Here is a 13,985-nt window from a genome sequence, read left to right on the forward strand (position 1 = left end):
ATGTTCGCTATACGAGGTGGGTGACTTGGTGCTTCGGCGCAATGACGTGCTCAGTGACGCGAGCAAGCAATTTGCTGCTTCACTGGCAAAAAAGTGAACAGGGCCATACCGAGTGCGAGAAAAGGTTTCTTCCGTTGTATACACACTGGTGGACATGAATGGGAAACCGACAGCGGGTCCGTGCATATGTGTGCGACCTCAAGCGCTACTCAGCGCGGGGAAGCGAGTGGGGGGAGAATGCGCTCCTCCGCCGACCGCCAGTTCAGCGCCGAAACGGGGGCCGACCAACGAGCGCTACGACTATCGCAACAGGCGGAAACACTAACCGTTCTTGCGCGAGTGCACGCCTTACTGAATGTTTTCTCTGCACGCGCATGCGAATACTCTGCTCGTAAGGCGGCGTTTATGTGTACGTAGAACTTCTTGCGTTGATCCCTGATCGATTTCGCTCGGGATACATGCACGACGAGGCAGAACGTGCTGCCAGAGCAGCGTCATGTATGTTTCTTTTTTTTTTTTTTTTTGGGGGGGGGGGGTGTTTGCAGCTTGGACGATCTGGAATAATGGCCCCCAACAACTCCCCTCAGCGGCCGCCCCCTTCTCCTTGTCGCCGGCAGGCGTATTCTCCCCGCCGGCCCGCTCGTTCTCCGGCCCGGCAGCGCGGCTATGGTAGCGCGGCTCGCCGCGTTCGGCTGGCCCGGCGCCTCAGCCGCCTCACCGGCCTTCGTCGTCCGACATGGCGACCTGGACGCACCAGGCCGGCACCGAGGCGCCTGTGGCGTGCGCCTCTTGGAGGCCGTGGCGACGCCAGGAGCGGGCCCGGGTGCGTGAAATAAATTGCCCGGACGCTCACACACGAAAGGGAGAAAAGGAGGAGTGCGAGTGGGAAAGGCGAAGGGCGCTTGGCTTTTCCGCCGTTGTGCACACTCCCCGCGCTCTGGGACCGCCCTGCCGTCGTTGAATATAGCCGGAGAAGTGTGCGCTCTGCGCTAGCCTCTGCTCATGCACTTTCGTGGAGCGACAAGTGTATCAATCGGCGTGTTTTATTTCGCTCTCTGCGACGGCCGCGCTGTGGATTGAACCCTTAATCCTTCATATTCTAGCGAAGTTACGAGTGCTTCAACCGTGCCTGTGTTGGATATTTCGCGTTCTCTTACGTGAAGCGGCAACTGTTTGGATACGCAGTGTGCGCTCTACTGTATCCTCTCCTCATGCTCTTACGTCAAGTGCTTCAACCGTGCCTCTGTGCGTGATTTCGCGTTCTCGGGTGTTGGCCGGCTCTGTAGATTTCGAAGTGCCTCAACCGTTCGCCAGTCGCCGCGTAGTTGGAGCGGCTGGATGTGGTTTGGGTCACGCCTGCCGGTCGTGGTTTGGATACACAGTGTGCGCTACCGTATCCGCTCCGCATGCTCTTACGTGAAGTGCTTCAACCGTGCCTCTGTGCGTGATTACGCGTTCTCAGGCGTTGCCCGCTGCTGTAGATTTCGAAGTGCCTCAACTGTTCGCCAATCGCCGCGTATATGAACCGGCTGTTTCTCGAGCGTGTATCTAGATCTACACCGTTCACCCTGTGATCGACCGCCGCTGTAAAAGTTATAAAGTCAAGCTTTAATTGCCAGGTGTTGCCCACCGCTGTGGATTTCGATGTGCCTCAGCCGTTCGCAAATCGCCGCGTGATTGGAACGGCTGTTCGTCAAACGTGGATCTGCACCGTTTACCCTACATGGAATCAGCTTAACCTTTGGCCCGAAAATTGCATTTAAGTGCGATGCACTTTATAAGCGACCCTGAATCCGCCGTCATCCGCACTCCTCCTCCTCTCCCCTAGCAACGGCGCGAGGAGCGGAGAGGAGCGTCTGTAGCAACGGCGCAGCGACGTCACACCCCACGTGACCCGCGCGCGCTCCGCCTCCCGCGCCGTGGCTGCGCGCGCCCGCGCCGGCTCCCGCACCGCTCCTCGCGCCGTGACGTCACACTCCCACGTGACCGCGCGCTGGAGCCTTTGCGTCTGCTCCCCCTCTCCTCGCGCCGTGACGTCACAGGCTCTGCAGCTGGCGCGCCTCTCCCCCCGTTAGGTTTGCAGTCACCCTCGGCGCGCGCCTCTCCCCTCGCCTGACAGCTCCCCCTCGCCGGTACTGCGCCTCTCAAGGCGATGGCAGAATTACTACGCCGTGTACTCTCGGCGCAAGAAATGCATTCGCACTTCCTCACGATTCCCTTCGGGGAGGTGGGGGCAATTTTTTGTGCCCTGATTGTTTCTGCGATAGTGCAGACAACCGTGTTGCTTCAGATATATATATATTTTTTCTAGCGTTCCGTGCTGACGAGACGGCAATTGGAACTCCCTAAAGTTTCGTCTGGCGGAATGATAACTGGCCAGAGTCCTTCAGTGATTTACTATTGCTCAGATGCGTTGCCTCCATCAGGCAGGATGACCTTTGATTGTGTTATTCAGTAAAGCTTGGGTGTTGGGCTAGTTGGTATGAAGACATGAGGAAACGTAGAGCGCTGAAGTTTACAAGACGACCACAGAATAAAGGAACAAACAAATCACACCAACCGTTTCATTTGTCCCTTTATTCTGTGGTCGTCTTGTAAACTTCAGCGCTCTACGTTTCTTCATGTCTTCATTGTGGCCTTTGGTGTGTGCTTCCGCTGCTAAATGTGTTGTCCGGTGCTGAAATCAAATTTCGCCCCCCGTTTTCTTTGGCTACAGCCACTGTAGCTACAGCCACGGTAGCCATTGTTTTCACCTGTCATGCAGTTCACATGGTGAGAGCAGAATTGCTTAATAATGCTAACTTCTGGAAGCATATTTGGGAAACTGGTCATTATAATGCAATAGTGATCACATCAAAGGCTCTGTGACAAACTTGCTAACACCCACGCTTTGCAATTGGTCCGCTGTACGCTGAATTTGCGCACGAGACACTCTTTTAAGAGTGAAGTGTACATGCATGTGTTGCTGCGGGCGAGCTAACAGTGCTGAACTGGCTGTAAAAGTTGGTATGCCAGAAAAACCACAATTTTGCAAAGCCTTTTCTTTTATTCATCGAACTTTCGTTTTCTCTTTCGCTTTTGGGAAACATATCGGGGCACGTCCCAAAGCACCCAGAGCAAGCCAAGCCTGACTATTCAGTTGTTACCGCCTTCTTAAAAATTTTTCTGATTGCCCTTCACTTTTGTTACATTCTGTCATTCTGTTACATTCTACCTAATGCTACCTTGGTGTGGCGGCGTACAGCAAAATAGGCCAACCAGCCCCATCTCTTTGCTGGCAGGGCATTATGACATCGGCAAAGCTTCCCTAGGAACACCCGCAGTGGCACCACCTAGGAAAAGCTGCTGGGCGAGCATGCCTGCGCCAGTGATCAAAGCATTTGACAGCCATCTTGTTTCCTGCTGATTGTGCTCATAATCCCCTGCTGTCACTAGCTGCTTTATCTGTATGCGCTAAGTCACTAGCTAGGTGCAGTACTACAGTCTCTAGTGCACCCACATGCATGCATTTTTGTGGCTGTGCTTGTAGGCAAGGCAAAACATTCTGATGAAATCGACACTGCAACAAAGCGTGGGATGAGGCATATTTTATGTTTGCTAGATGAAGTTTGTGTCTTTTAAGAAGCACAAGACCAGGAAAAGTTCTCGCACACATTCATATCCCTGCATCAGTGTTTGCTTCAGAAGAACGCTTCGACTAGTTCCACCAGTCTTGTCTTGACATTCGCAATTAGTAATGTCACAAGTTGTCGTGCAGAACAATGTACAGGGCAGCCATGCCTGTTTTCACGGCGCTTTGGGAATTTTCGTGCACTAATAAAGTACTGCTGCTGCAAGTGGCATATTATTTGTATTCACAACACTGTAATTACTGATGCTGGCCAACTTGCTTTTGCACTTTAGTGTCTCTTTAGGCATCTGTTTGTACCGTAAAATCATTAGGTCCCTCCTGGGCAGATGTACTGAACTATGCTCCTGTGCTATGTCGCTTTTGCATCCCAATATATTTACTTCCTCTTTCTCTATTTTTAAGCATAGCAGCAACCTTTGAGGTGCAAAGAGTGTCGAAACATGAAAAAGTTCAGTGTAGTTCTTCGTGCTTGAAATGAGTGAGCTACATTCTGCGCATGTTACACCCTGTGACATTTCAGCTGCCCACAGGCCTGAAAGATGGACACGACAAGTGCTTGACTTGCAACCAAGTTTATTTGTTTGCACCACAAAGATATGCAAGTACAAAACATCAAAAGCAAGAATCACAAGCAGGAGCCTGCGTTCTAGCCTTAAAAAGGTGGTATTATGCAAAGCATAAAAACACAACTTCAGTCATATGCATACTCCTATCACTCAGTACATTCACATTAACAACTTCAGCAATTGTAGCAGCACCCACACAAACAAAGCACAGCAACATCTCTTACTAAGTGCATTAACAAAAAAATGCACCTACACAGTCTGTACAGATGATTAACAAGCAAAGCTGTGACATACAGTTGCTGTTTTATGTATGATGCGTGGCCTACCCATTGAGCTGTGCTTCACAGAGTAGCTTGCTGCATGTGCGCTCTGCTGCGAGAGACGCCTTAATGTTCCCTTTGATGTGGCATTCCCAAGTAGCACTGTCGGCAGGTGTGAGAGTGTAGCTGCGTCATCTATGAACCTAGCCAATCTCTGTCTTTGTCGAGAGTTCGACGGAATGCCATCTGGTCAGGTTCGACAAAATGCCATTTGTATAATGTTGCAACAAAATTGACGTTTCGGGATCCGTATGGATCCCTTGTTCACAATGGATTGATGGCTTAGCAGCAGGCTCCTAAGTAGCGTTGAGCGCATGACGTAATGTACGGGAGTACACGTGGTTTAGAGTGCCAGATGATCTGTTGACTGTGTTGCTTGTTGTCTGAATTATCAGTGATTCAAGATCGAGCCTCGTTGCGAAATTCTTTCCCGGCGACCACTACATAATTCAGTTACAAATCTCCCATCAAAGAGCGAGCAGCCAAAAAATTGGCAGTGCGTGCATAACCAATTGGAAGAACTTCCGAGAAACCACCGCCGCTGATCGGATAACAAGTCTCGAGGAATGGACTGCCAAGCTCATTCAAGAGGCAAGAAAACACGCAAGGAACTTTCCCTTACGCAGGATAACCCGGCCATCGATGCCCATCTCCTCCACCTCTGGGACGCCCGTAGAGGGCTAATCAAGGCAGTGGAAAAAGAACAAGACGAACCGCAAGCTGAAGATCCGCATTGCGGAAATTACGGCAGAAGCTGAAGTGTACGCCCGTGAGCTGAGCCAGCACAACTGGATGCAGTTCTGCAACAAGCTGCAAGGAATGCTGGGAACCCGCCGCACATGGTACCTGCTGCGTTCCCTTATGGGCCCCGGTGAATATAAGGCGGTCGCAGCAGACCAGCTTCGCCGATTAATCCACAATTACCCGGGCACAGAAGAAGACTTGTTGGACGAACTTATTAAGCAAGCCTTGGCGGCCCCACCTCACGTCCAACCCACCCAGGCAGACGACTACACAGGCGATCCGAATCCCAAAATGGACGAGCCGTTCTCCATTGCTGAAATCGAGGCGGCAGCATAGAACCTCACCCGAAACACCACTCCGGGTAGAGACAAAATCCCTAACAAATTATTGCGAAACCTCGACCATGCCGTCCTAGAAAATCTTCTAGTCTACATCAATGAGTGCTGGCTGGCGGGTTCCTTGCCCCCACAGTGGAAACACGCAGACGTCACTTTCATCCCCAAGCCCGGCAAACCCTTGAACCCCAAGAATCTGAGGCCTATTCCTCTGACCTCATGTGTCGGCAAATTGTTTGAACACCTGGTTTACAACCGGCTCTCGCCCCACGTTGAAGACAACGGCTACTTCCCTGACACGATGTAGGGCTTCCACCCACATCTGTCAACCCAAGACATACTACTTCAGCTTAAAGGAGCCATGAAGAGAAAATACAACTTCGTTTAATTTGAAAGAACTAGGATTCAGTATCTCACTCAGCTCCATTACAGCCACAAAATATATTTTTAACGAAAAAAAAAGCAAGAAGTATTTAAAAACTTTCAGATTTCGCGCCACAGTGACATGTTATGAGCAAGAATGACGTCATACGGGCCAACAATAAAACATAATTTTTAGTGCGTTAAGTGCACGTTAGCATTCAAGAGAGAGAGAGAGAGAAGTAAACTTTATTATAATGTCCGGCGGAGGTAGCGGGGAGGACCACGCAGGGTCGCCCGCCACCCGACGTAGTTAAGGCGTCTTCGGGGTGTTGCCTCCCAGACTCCCGCTAGGCCGGGCCGCTGTCGACCTGTGGGGTTTATACCCCCGGTCTCCAGCCGGCTCAGCCCCACGCGTTTGTCTGGCAAGAGCCACCTCGAGCCGCTGGACGGCCTGCAATTGTTCTGTCAAGTCCTGCGATAACACTGCACGAGCTATGTCTTCCGGCAGTCGCCCGGGAGAGGCAACCGCTTCTTCCGGATGTAGGTCACAGTCCCAGAGGATGTGGGTCAAAGTTGCTTTAGCCCTTTTGCACACACTGCACACTTCACTTTCGAACACCTCCGGGCACACGTAACGCGCAAGCGCCGGCGTGAGCACGGATCTATTTTGAAGTTGTCTGTATAACACCGCCTGTTCGCGTGTCAGTCCCGGGTGGGGCGGGGGCATGGTTCGGCGACCGTACCGGTACCAGCCCAGCACCTCCGCATACCCGAGTAGTGGGTCCGTTTCATCGTCGTCATCACTGCACATATCAGTCTTCACAGTCCGCTCCTTCCGCCGAGGCGAGGGCGGTGGGGGCGGCCGCGCGGTTGGTAAGTACTCGCGCGGCCGCGTCCGCCGTCTCGTTGCGGTTGGGATGGCTGCTGCTGCCGCTGCCTGTAGTTATTGTATGCGCCGGGAACCACCTCAGATGGGTGGCCGGCACCGAGTCGTTCACTGCACTGCAATGTGCCACGCGCACTGCACTGGCACATACTGAGTTGCGGGCGTAGTTCTTGATTGCCGAGCGGGAGTCGCTCAGTATCGTCGAGCACCGACGGTCCGTGAGGGCAAGCGCAATGGCCACTTCCTCTGCTTGGCATGCCGACGGTGCCCGGATGCTGCAGGCACTGTACACTTCACCGGTCGTGGCTTTGACCACCACTGCCACGTAAGTGTCTTTTCTGTCTGCGTACTTGGCCGCGTCCACGAAGAGGGCGCCGGTGTCGTTCGCGTACGTGTCTGTAAGGGCCTTGGCTCTTGCGGCACGTCTCCCTGGGTTGTTCTCGGGATTGACATTCCGTGGGAGCGGTGTTATCTTGAGCCTTTGTAGAGTTTCCGCCGGTAAGACTCCGGCTTCTTGCTGCTGGGGTGGTGTTGTTGCCCCTGCGAAGCCCAGCCGGGTGAGGATGCTCCTGCCCGTTCTGGTCGTCGAGAGGCGTTCTAGTTGCGCGGTTCGTTGAGCTTCTGCAATCCCTTCGAGGGTGTTGTTGACCCCCAGCTCGAGAAGCCTGGCCGTGCTGGTGCAGTTCAGAAGCCCCAGTGCGGCCTTGTGGGTTTTGCGAATTCCTGCATTGATTTTGTCTCGTTCTTGCACTTTCCAGTAGTGGAACGCACCGATGTACGCCACGTGACTGGTGGCGAAGGACTGGACCAGTCGGAGGAGGCTTGCTTCCTTCATTCCGTGGTGTCTCGTGGCTACCCTCTTTATGAGACGGGTGGCCGTCCCGAGTTTGCTGATGAGTCGGTCTACTGTGGTGCCGTTGCTTCTGTTGGCCTCCAGGAACATGCCGAGGACCCGGAGCGTCTTGACTTTGGGGATGACGGTGCCGTCTTTCGTGTGAAGAGTGATCTTCGCGGAGTCTTCCGTTGCCTGTTTGCGGTACCTTCCCGATGGATGGATGATCAGCAATTCGGATTTTTGCGGCGAACACTTGAGGCCCGTACCATCCAGGTGGTCTTCGATGGCGTTCACTGCTGACTGCAGCGTCTCCTCGATGTGGCCGTCACTGCCCCCGGGGACCCACAGCGTGATGTCGTCCGCGTAGATGGTATAGCGGACTTGTGGGACCTCCGAGAGCAGTCGGTTGGCCACGCCGATCATGACGAGGTTGAACAAGAGTGGTGATATGACGGAGCCCTGGGGAGTACCGACGCTCCCCAGTGCCCTTTCTGACAGTTGTAAATTTCCCGCTTGGATCTTCACGGTTCGTTCAGACAGGAAGTCCCGGATGTAGTTGTACGAACGTCGTCCCATGCCCAGCCTGGAGACCTGCGCCAAGATGGCCGAGTGGCGCACCTTGTCGAAGGCACTCTGGAGGTCGAGGCCCAGCACCGCCCTGTTGTCGCGGGTGGGGACGGACGAGTCGAGGATCTCGTGTTGCAGCAACAGCATTGCATCTTGGGTGCTGAGCTTCTCCCTGAACCCTAGCATGGTGTCGGGGTAGAGGCCTTCGGTTTCTAGGTAGCGTTGCCATCTGTTCCTGAGAACGTGCTCAAGGACCTTTCCCACGCACGATGTAAGAGAGATCGGACGCAGGTTCTCAATGCTGGGTGGTTTGCCGGGCTTGGGTATCAGGACCGTCCGGGCCGTCTTCCATTGTGGGGGTAGTTTTCCCGCTTGCCAGCATCGGTTGAAGTACTTTGTGAGGGCGGTGACCGCCCCGTCGTTGAGGTTTCGCAGGGCCTTGTTGGGGACCTGGTCCGGGCCGGCAGCAGATTTGCAGTTGAGTTCCTGCAGCACTGCGCGTACCTCCCATTCTTGGATGTCTTGATCGAGGGTCGGGTTGGCCGCGCCTTGGTATTCTTCGTGTTGTTCGGCTGCTGTGCTGGGCAGGTACTTAGCGTTTATCCGCTTGCCCGTTTCTTCCTCTCCCAGCTCTCTGATTGCAGTGAGCATGGTCTGGGACAGTCTGTGCTGTTGGTATCCCCGGGTCGACGTGTCGTCCAGGAGATGTCGAAGGAGTTTCCAGGTTTGACCCTTGTGGAGTTGGCCGTCTGCAGCACTGCATGCCGCGTACCACCTCTGGGTACACAGGTCGTGACTGTACTTCTCGATGGCTCGTCCAAGCTCCGCCACCCGTTTTCGGAGCCTGCGGTTGTGCCGTTGGCGCTTCCACCGACGCTGCATCGACTGTCGCGCTTCTATCATGTGGGCCAGCTTGCTGTCCACTTGCTGTATGTCATCATCAGTGTCCAGCTCTGTGGTCGCTTCGGACGCCGCCTGTTTGATGGCTGAGGTCCATTCGTCGATGTCTGCGATGTCCTGTTGCGTGCCTTCCATGACCGAGCGGAAACGGGCCCAGTCCGTGAGCCTGTGCTTGCGCCTTTGTTCTGCTGTGTGGGGCCTGGTGGTCGGCAGCACCAACTCGAGAATATAGTGGTCGCTGCCCAGGTTATGTCCTGTATTGCTCCACCTGACATCTCCCTTGGTCCTGTCTGACACTCGGACGAAGGACAGGTCCGGGTTGGTATCCCTCGTGGTGGATGTGCCGATTCGGGTAGGGGTTACCGGGTTCGTGTAGAGGATGAAGCCGGCGTTCGTGGCTTCGTCGAGCAGGTCCCGCCCTTTGACTGTTGTGCGACTGTATCCCAGCTCTTTGTGGGGGGCGTTGAAGTCTCCGCAGATAGCAATTGTTTCGCTCGGAGCCGTCCGTGTCGTTCTGTGCAGGAGAGCCTTGAACTTCTGTTGTCTGTGCGTGGGGTTGCTGTAGACGTTCACGAGCAGGAAGGATTCCTGCCGCTTCTTGCCGATTACCACCTCGGTCGCGCAGTGTTCGATGGTGCTACGGCCGAGGAAGTTCTCGTGTTTGATGAAGGTGAGTCCCTTTCTCACGAAAGTGCACACGCCCTGCGCCGCTCCCTTACCGCAATCTCGAACGCTTGGGGGGCTGGCGTGTGCACGGTAGCCGGGCAAGGACGGTGCATTTTCTGTGTGGGTTTCTTGAATCATGATGATGTCCGGTGGTTGTTCGATGCTTAGCAGGTGTTGTTGCAGGACCGCCTTCCGGCACCGGAACCCGTTGGCGTTCCAGTGCCAGATCTTCAGGCCTGGGCTTGTTGTTGGTGTGCTGGCCATGTTGGTGGACGCGGTTGGGCGGTGGGGTTGCAGGTGTTTGCCACGTCATCGTCGCGGCCAAGCTTGCGGTAGAGAAATTCTTGGAGTGCGTCGAGACGGCGCTCGACGGCGGTAAAGCGGGCGTTTACACGGTGCTCGAAGGCGTCCATCCGTTTCTCGAGTCTGTCGATTCGTTCAGTACAGCGGCGGAGACGCACAGCGAAGCTGATTCCGTTCTTTGCTCGTGGTTCCTGCTCTTCGTTTGGAGATTGTGGGGGTTCGTCTTCCTGCTCCTCCATGTCGATTTCGGGGGAGGGTGATCGTGGAGTCTTCGCCTCGGGTTTCGGTGCTTTCATGCTGGGTTGTGGAGCTTGTGAATTCGACGGTTGGCTTACCGGTTGCGTCGCTGCCTGTTGTGGTTGTTGCTGATGCCGTGGTGTCAGCGACTGGGGGCGGGGAACTCGGCCCTGTTCCCACGTAGGCTGGGTTGATGCTGGCGGCGTCGGACGTTCGCGTTGCTGTTGCGGGTTACTCAGGTGTCTCAGCGCCTCTTCAAGGCGCTGGTCCAGGCGCCTGATTTCTGCCTTGAGGCTGGCGTTTTGTTCTCGTAAGGCTTGCATCGCGTCTTTGGGCTGTGACGATTAATCCCGGCGTTGCGTGGAGTTCATGATGACGTCGGTCCACGTGACTCTTTCGCAGGAGCGGGATTCTTTGCGACCGTTTGCGCTGGCGCGCCGTTTGCTTCTGCTCCTGCTTTCCCGCCTCCTCGATGTCGCTCGATCGGGGTGGGCGGAGCTTGGCCGCGTGCAGCTGCGGCTTCGTCCTCTGCGACCTTGAGGCTCGAGGAGCGGAAAATTGTGATGCGGTCAAATGGAACTAGAGGCCCCATTACAGACGTCCAGTCATGTGTCGTCGCGACAGCTCAGTTAGGGGGCCGCCAATCGCACAAACAAGGTTCCGTGACGTCATAGAAAAGTTGCGGTTAAGTGGCTAGGAGGTCGTGACTGCTTCACACGTTTTCTTTAATATCTCCGTTATTTGTTCGAAGATTGCGATGATATTGGTATCATTGTTATTGGGACTGAGCAGTCTTTCTAATAAACCCAACTTGTATTTTGTCTTCATGGCTCCTTTAAGGAGGAAGTGCTGAATGACCTTAATAGCCACAGCAAGCGGTCCATCTTGGCCCTCGAATTAAGGGGGCATTCGACAACGTTTCTCACCAAGCCATCCTTCAAGGCCTCGCATCTACAAACTGTGGCGAGCGCACATTCCAATACTTTGTCTCCTTTCTAACCCAGCGCACAGCAACAGTGGGCATCGGGCACCGTCGATCCGACGCATTTAAAACCCTGCTAAAGGACACTCCGCAGGGGTTGGTAGTATCCCAAATACTATTCAACCTCATAATGAAAGACTTGCCACCCCTACTAAAAGCCATCCCGAATCTTCGCCACGCAATATACGTGGACGACCTAACGCTCTGGGTCTCCACTGGATCTCTGGGCGACCAGCCAGATGCACTTCAAGCAGCCATTCAGGTCACTCAACAATACCTGAAAGCCCGAGGACTCGCGTGTGCCCCCGAAAAATCTGCCCCTTCTAACCCTGTGCAAAAGGACATATAAGAAGTGTCCAGATCCCATACCAGATCAAGAACTTACCATTAATGAGCAACGCGTCCCCAATGTCCCACACCTACGCATATTAGGCCTCACCATACCAAAAGATGGCTCAGGCGCCCAGACTATCCTTCCCTTGCAACAGACTCTTAACCAGCTTATTCACCTCGTCCGCAGGATCTCCCATCAGCGATTTGGGCTACAAGAAGCTGACACCCTGCGCATCATTCACGCCCTCCTTATTAGCCGGGTTACGTACGGGACACCGTATTTGGCCCTGAAACCCGCAGAGAAAGAAAAGCTAAACATCGCCATACGCCAAGCCTACAAGGCCGCCCTTGGACTGCCTCCAAAAACAGCAACAAGAAAACTTCTACAGCTCGGCGTCCATAATACATGGGACGAACTGGAAGAAGCTCATCGCATCTCCCAATTCACGCGACTTCAGCTCACGCCAACCGGCAGGGCTACGCTTACCCGGCTCGGCTACAGGCCTCCCACAAAATGCGAACAGAGGCAACGCATCCCTCTAACCATCCGGCAGTACATCACAATCGCACCCATTCCCAGCCAGAAATATCATATGCACCCGATCTATAACAAGGCACGCCGAGAAGCCCGGATACGAGCCCTTAGAAAACGCTTCCCCAACTCTCCTTGTACTCGTTACACGGATGCCTCTCCATACCACCAACAACCCGAACATGCCGTGAGTGTCACCGGAGCCATCAGTGCAGAACTGACGGCCGCTACAGTACACACATCTATTGAGGCAGCAGGAGAACTTGCCATCGCTCTAACCGCCACTGTAGAAACTTTATGGACAATCCTCGCTGCACCGATGATGATGATCGTATCGGTGCCTGTCATCTCGCGGGAGCAGCTCGAGCCTGAGCTGCTCCCGCGAGATGACAGGCACCGATACGATCATCATCATCGGTGCAGCGAGGATTGTCCATAAAGTTTCTACATCTTCCGCTTTGTCTTCATCTCATTGCCATGTTGTAAAATAGAAGACCGTCATCGCATCACTGGGACGTCTCGGCCCTTGGTCCTCTTATTCCACAGCCACCACTGGAAACAACTACCTCACTATAATCCGCCTGCCGCAACTTCCTGCTAGGTCGAATAACACCCATGGCCTTGAAAATTCTGCGAAGTGTGCGCCAGCTCCCGGAAATGCACATCATCTGGACCCCCGGACATGAGTCCTTCGAGGGGGATGAGGCGGCACACGCCGCTGCCGGCGTTCATACACACCGGGCCGTTTCTCAAGAAGGCGAAGTCACGCAGCCCCTTCGCTCTCCCAAACCCGCTACTCTGAATTCATACGCGGACATTCTCGCCCATTGCCGCCACGAACGACGACGCTTCCCGCCACCACATCCCCATTTATCCAGAGACAGGTGCTGCTGAAAACATTTTACTTTCAAATAAACTAAATCTAACGCTCAAAGTAAATACTTCACTTGGGAATTGAACTTTTAAAAATCTAGTCTATTATTTAGGAGAGGAGAAGTTTCGTTAGTTTTCGCACTTGACGAAGACGACGGCCGATATTTGTGCTGATGTATTTGTTACTTAGAGAAAGGCTGATTTTGGCTCACTTAGCGAGTGAGGCAAAAGTTACACAAGCGTTTATAGCAGCGTGTACAACAACTCTATTTAGGTCGTCAAACTTTTGAGAAGGTCTAAAGGATGGAGGTGGCGTTGAGCCAGCCCAAATATGGCCAATATTGGACGCGGGATGCAAGCGGCCAAGAAGTTATAAAATATCTTTTTTTTCTGTGGTAAATGCAATAGGAATGACAAATGTAAGGCAAGTGCTTGTTTCGCGCTATATTAAGTGCGAATGCATTTCTTAAGCGAGCCTGAATCGTCCGCCGCCGTCGTCCGCATAGCAACAGCTGCGGGTGCGCGCGCTCCTCGTCTTCCTCCTCGTCTTCCCTAGCAACGGGGGGAGATGGGCGCGCGCTACTCTCCTCCTCATCGCTCCGCTCAGTGACTGCGGGTGTTGGGCGCCTCCTCTCCACTTCGGGCGGGAGAGCCCTCGCTCGCGTAGCGGGCGCTCCGCATTCCGACGCGTGAGGGCGCTCGTGTAGCCCTCGCCGTAACGGCGGGCGCTACTCTCCTCCTCGTCTCTCCGCTCAGTGACTGCGGGTGTTGGGCGCCTCCTCTCCACTCCAAGATCACGATATCCACCGTAATCGCGCAATCAATAACCGTGCATTCGCACTTACACACTCTCCCCCTCGGGGAAGTGCGAGGGAATTTTTTATCTTTGAGTAAAAATTTTATTTTCAAGTA

General features: G+C 54.0%; 1 protein-coding gene across 1 annotated transcript; it reads right to left on the reverse strand.

Annotated features, from left to right (window-relative positions):
* Window positions 1–714: 714 nt before the first annotated feature.
* LOC144164794 (uncharacterized) lies at window positions 715–10,077 on the reverse strand. The gene is made up of 3 exons (XM_077695061.1): window positions 8,581–10,077; window positions 8,151–8,271; window positions 715–848 (listed from the first exon to the last, which is right to left on the reverse strand). The coding sequence occupies exons 1-3, from the start codon at window positions 10,075–10,077 to the stop codon at window positions 715–717; spliced, it is 1,752 nt and encodes a 583-aa protein (XP_077551187.1).
* Window positions 10,078–13,985: the final 3,908 nt, after the last annotated feature.

The sequence above is a fragment of the Haemaphysalis longicornis genome, unplaced genomic scaffold, assembly GCF_048455015.1.
Source record: "Haemaphysalis longicornis isolate Haplotype H1 unplaced genomic scaffold, Haemaphysalis longicornis Haplotype H1 scaffold_14, whole genome shotgun sequence".
Taxonomy (NCBI): domain Eukaryota; kingdom Metazoa; phylum Arthropoda; class Arachnida; order Ixodida; family Ixodidae; genus Haemaphysalis; species Haemaphysalis longicornis.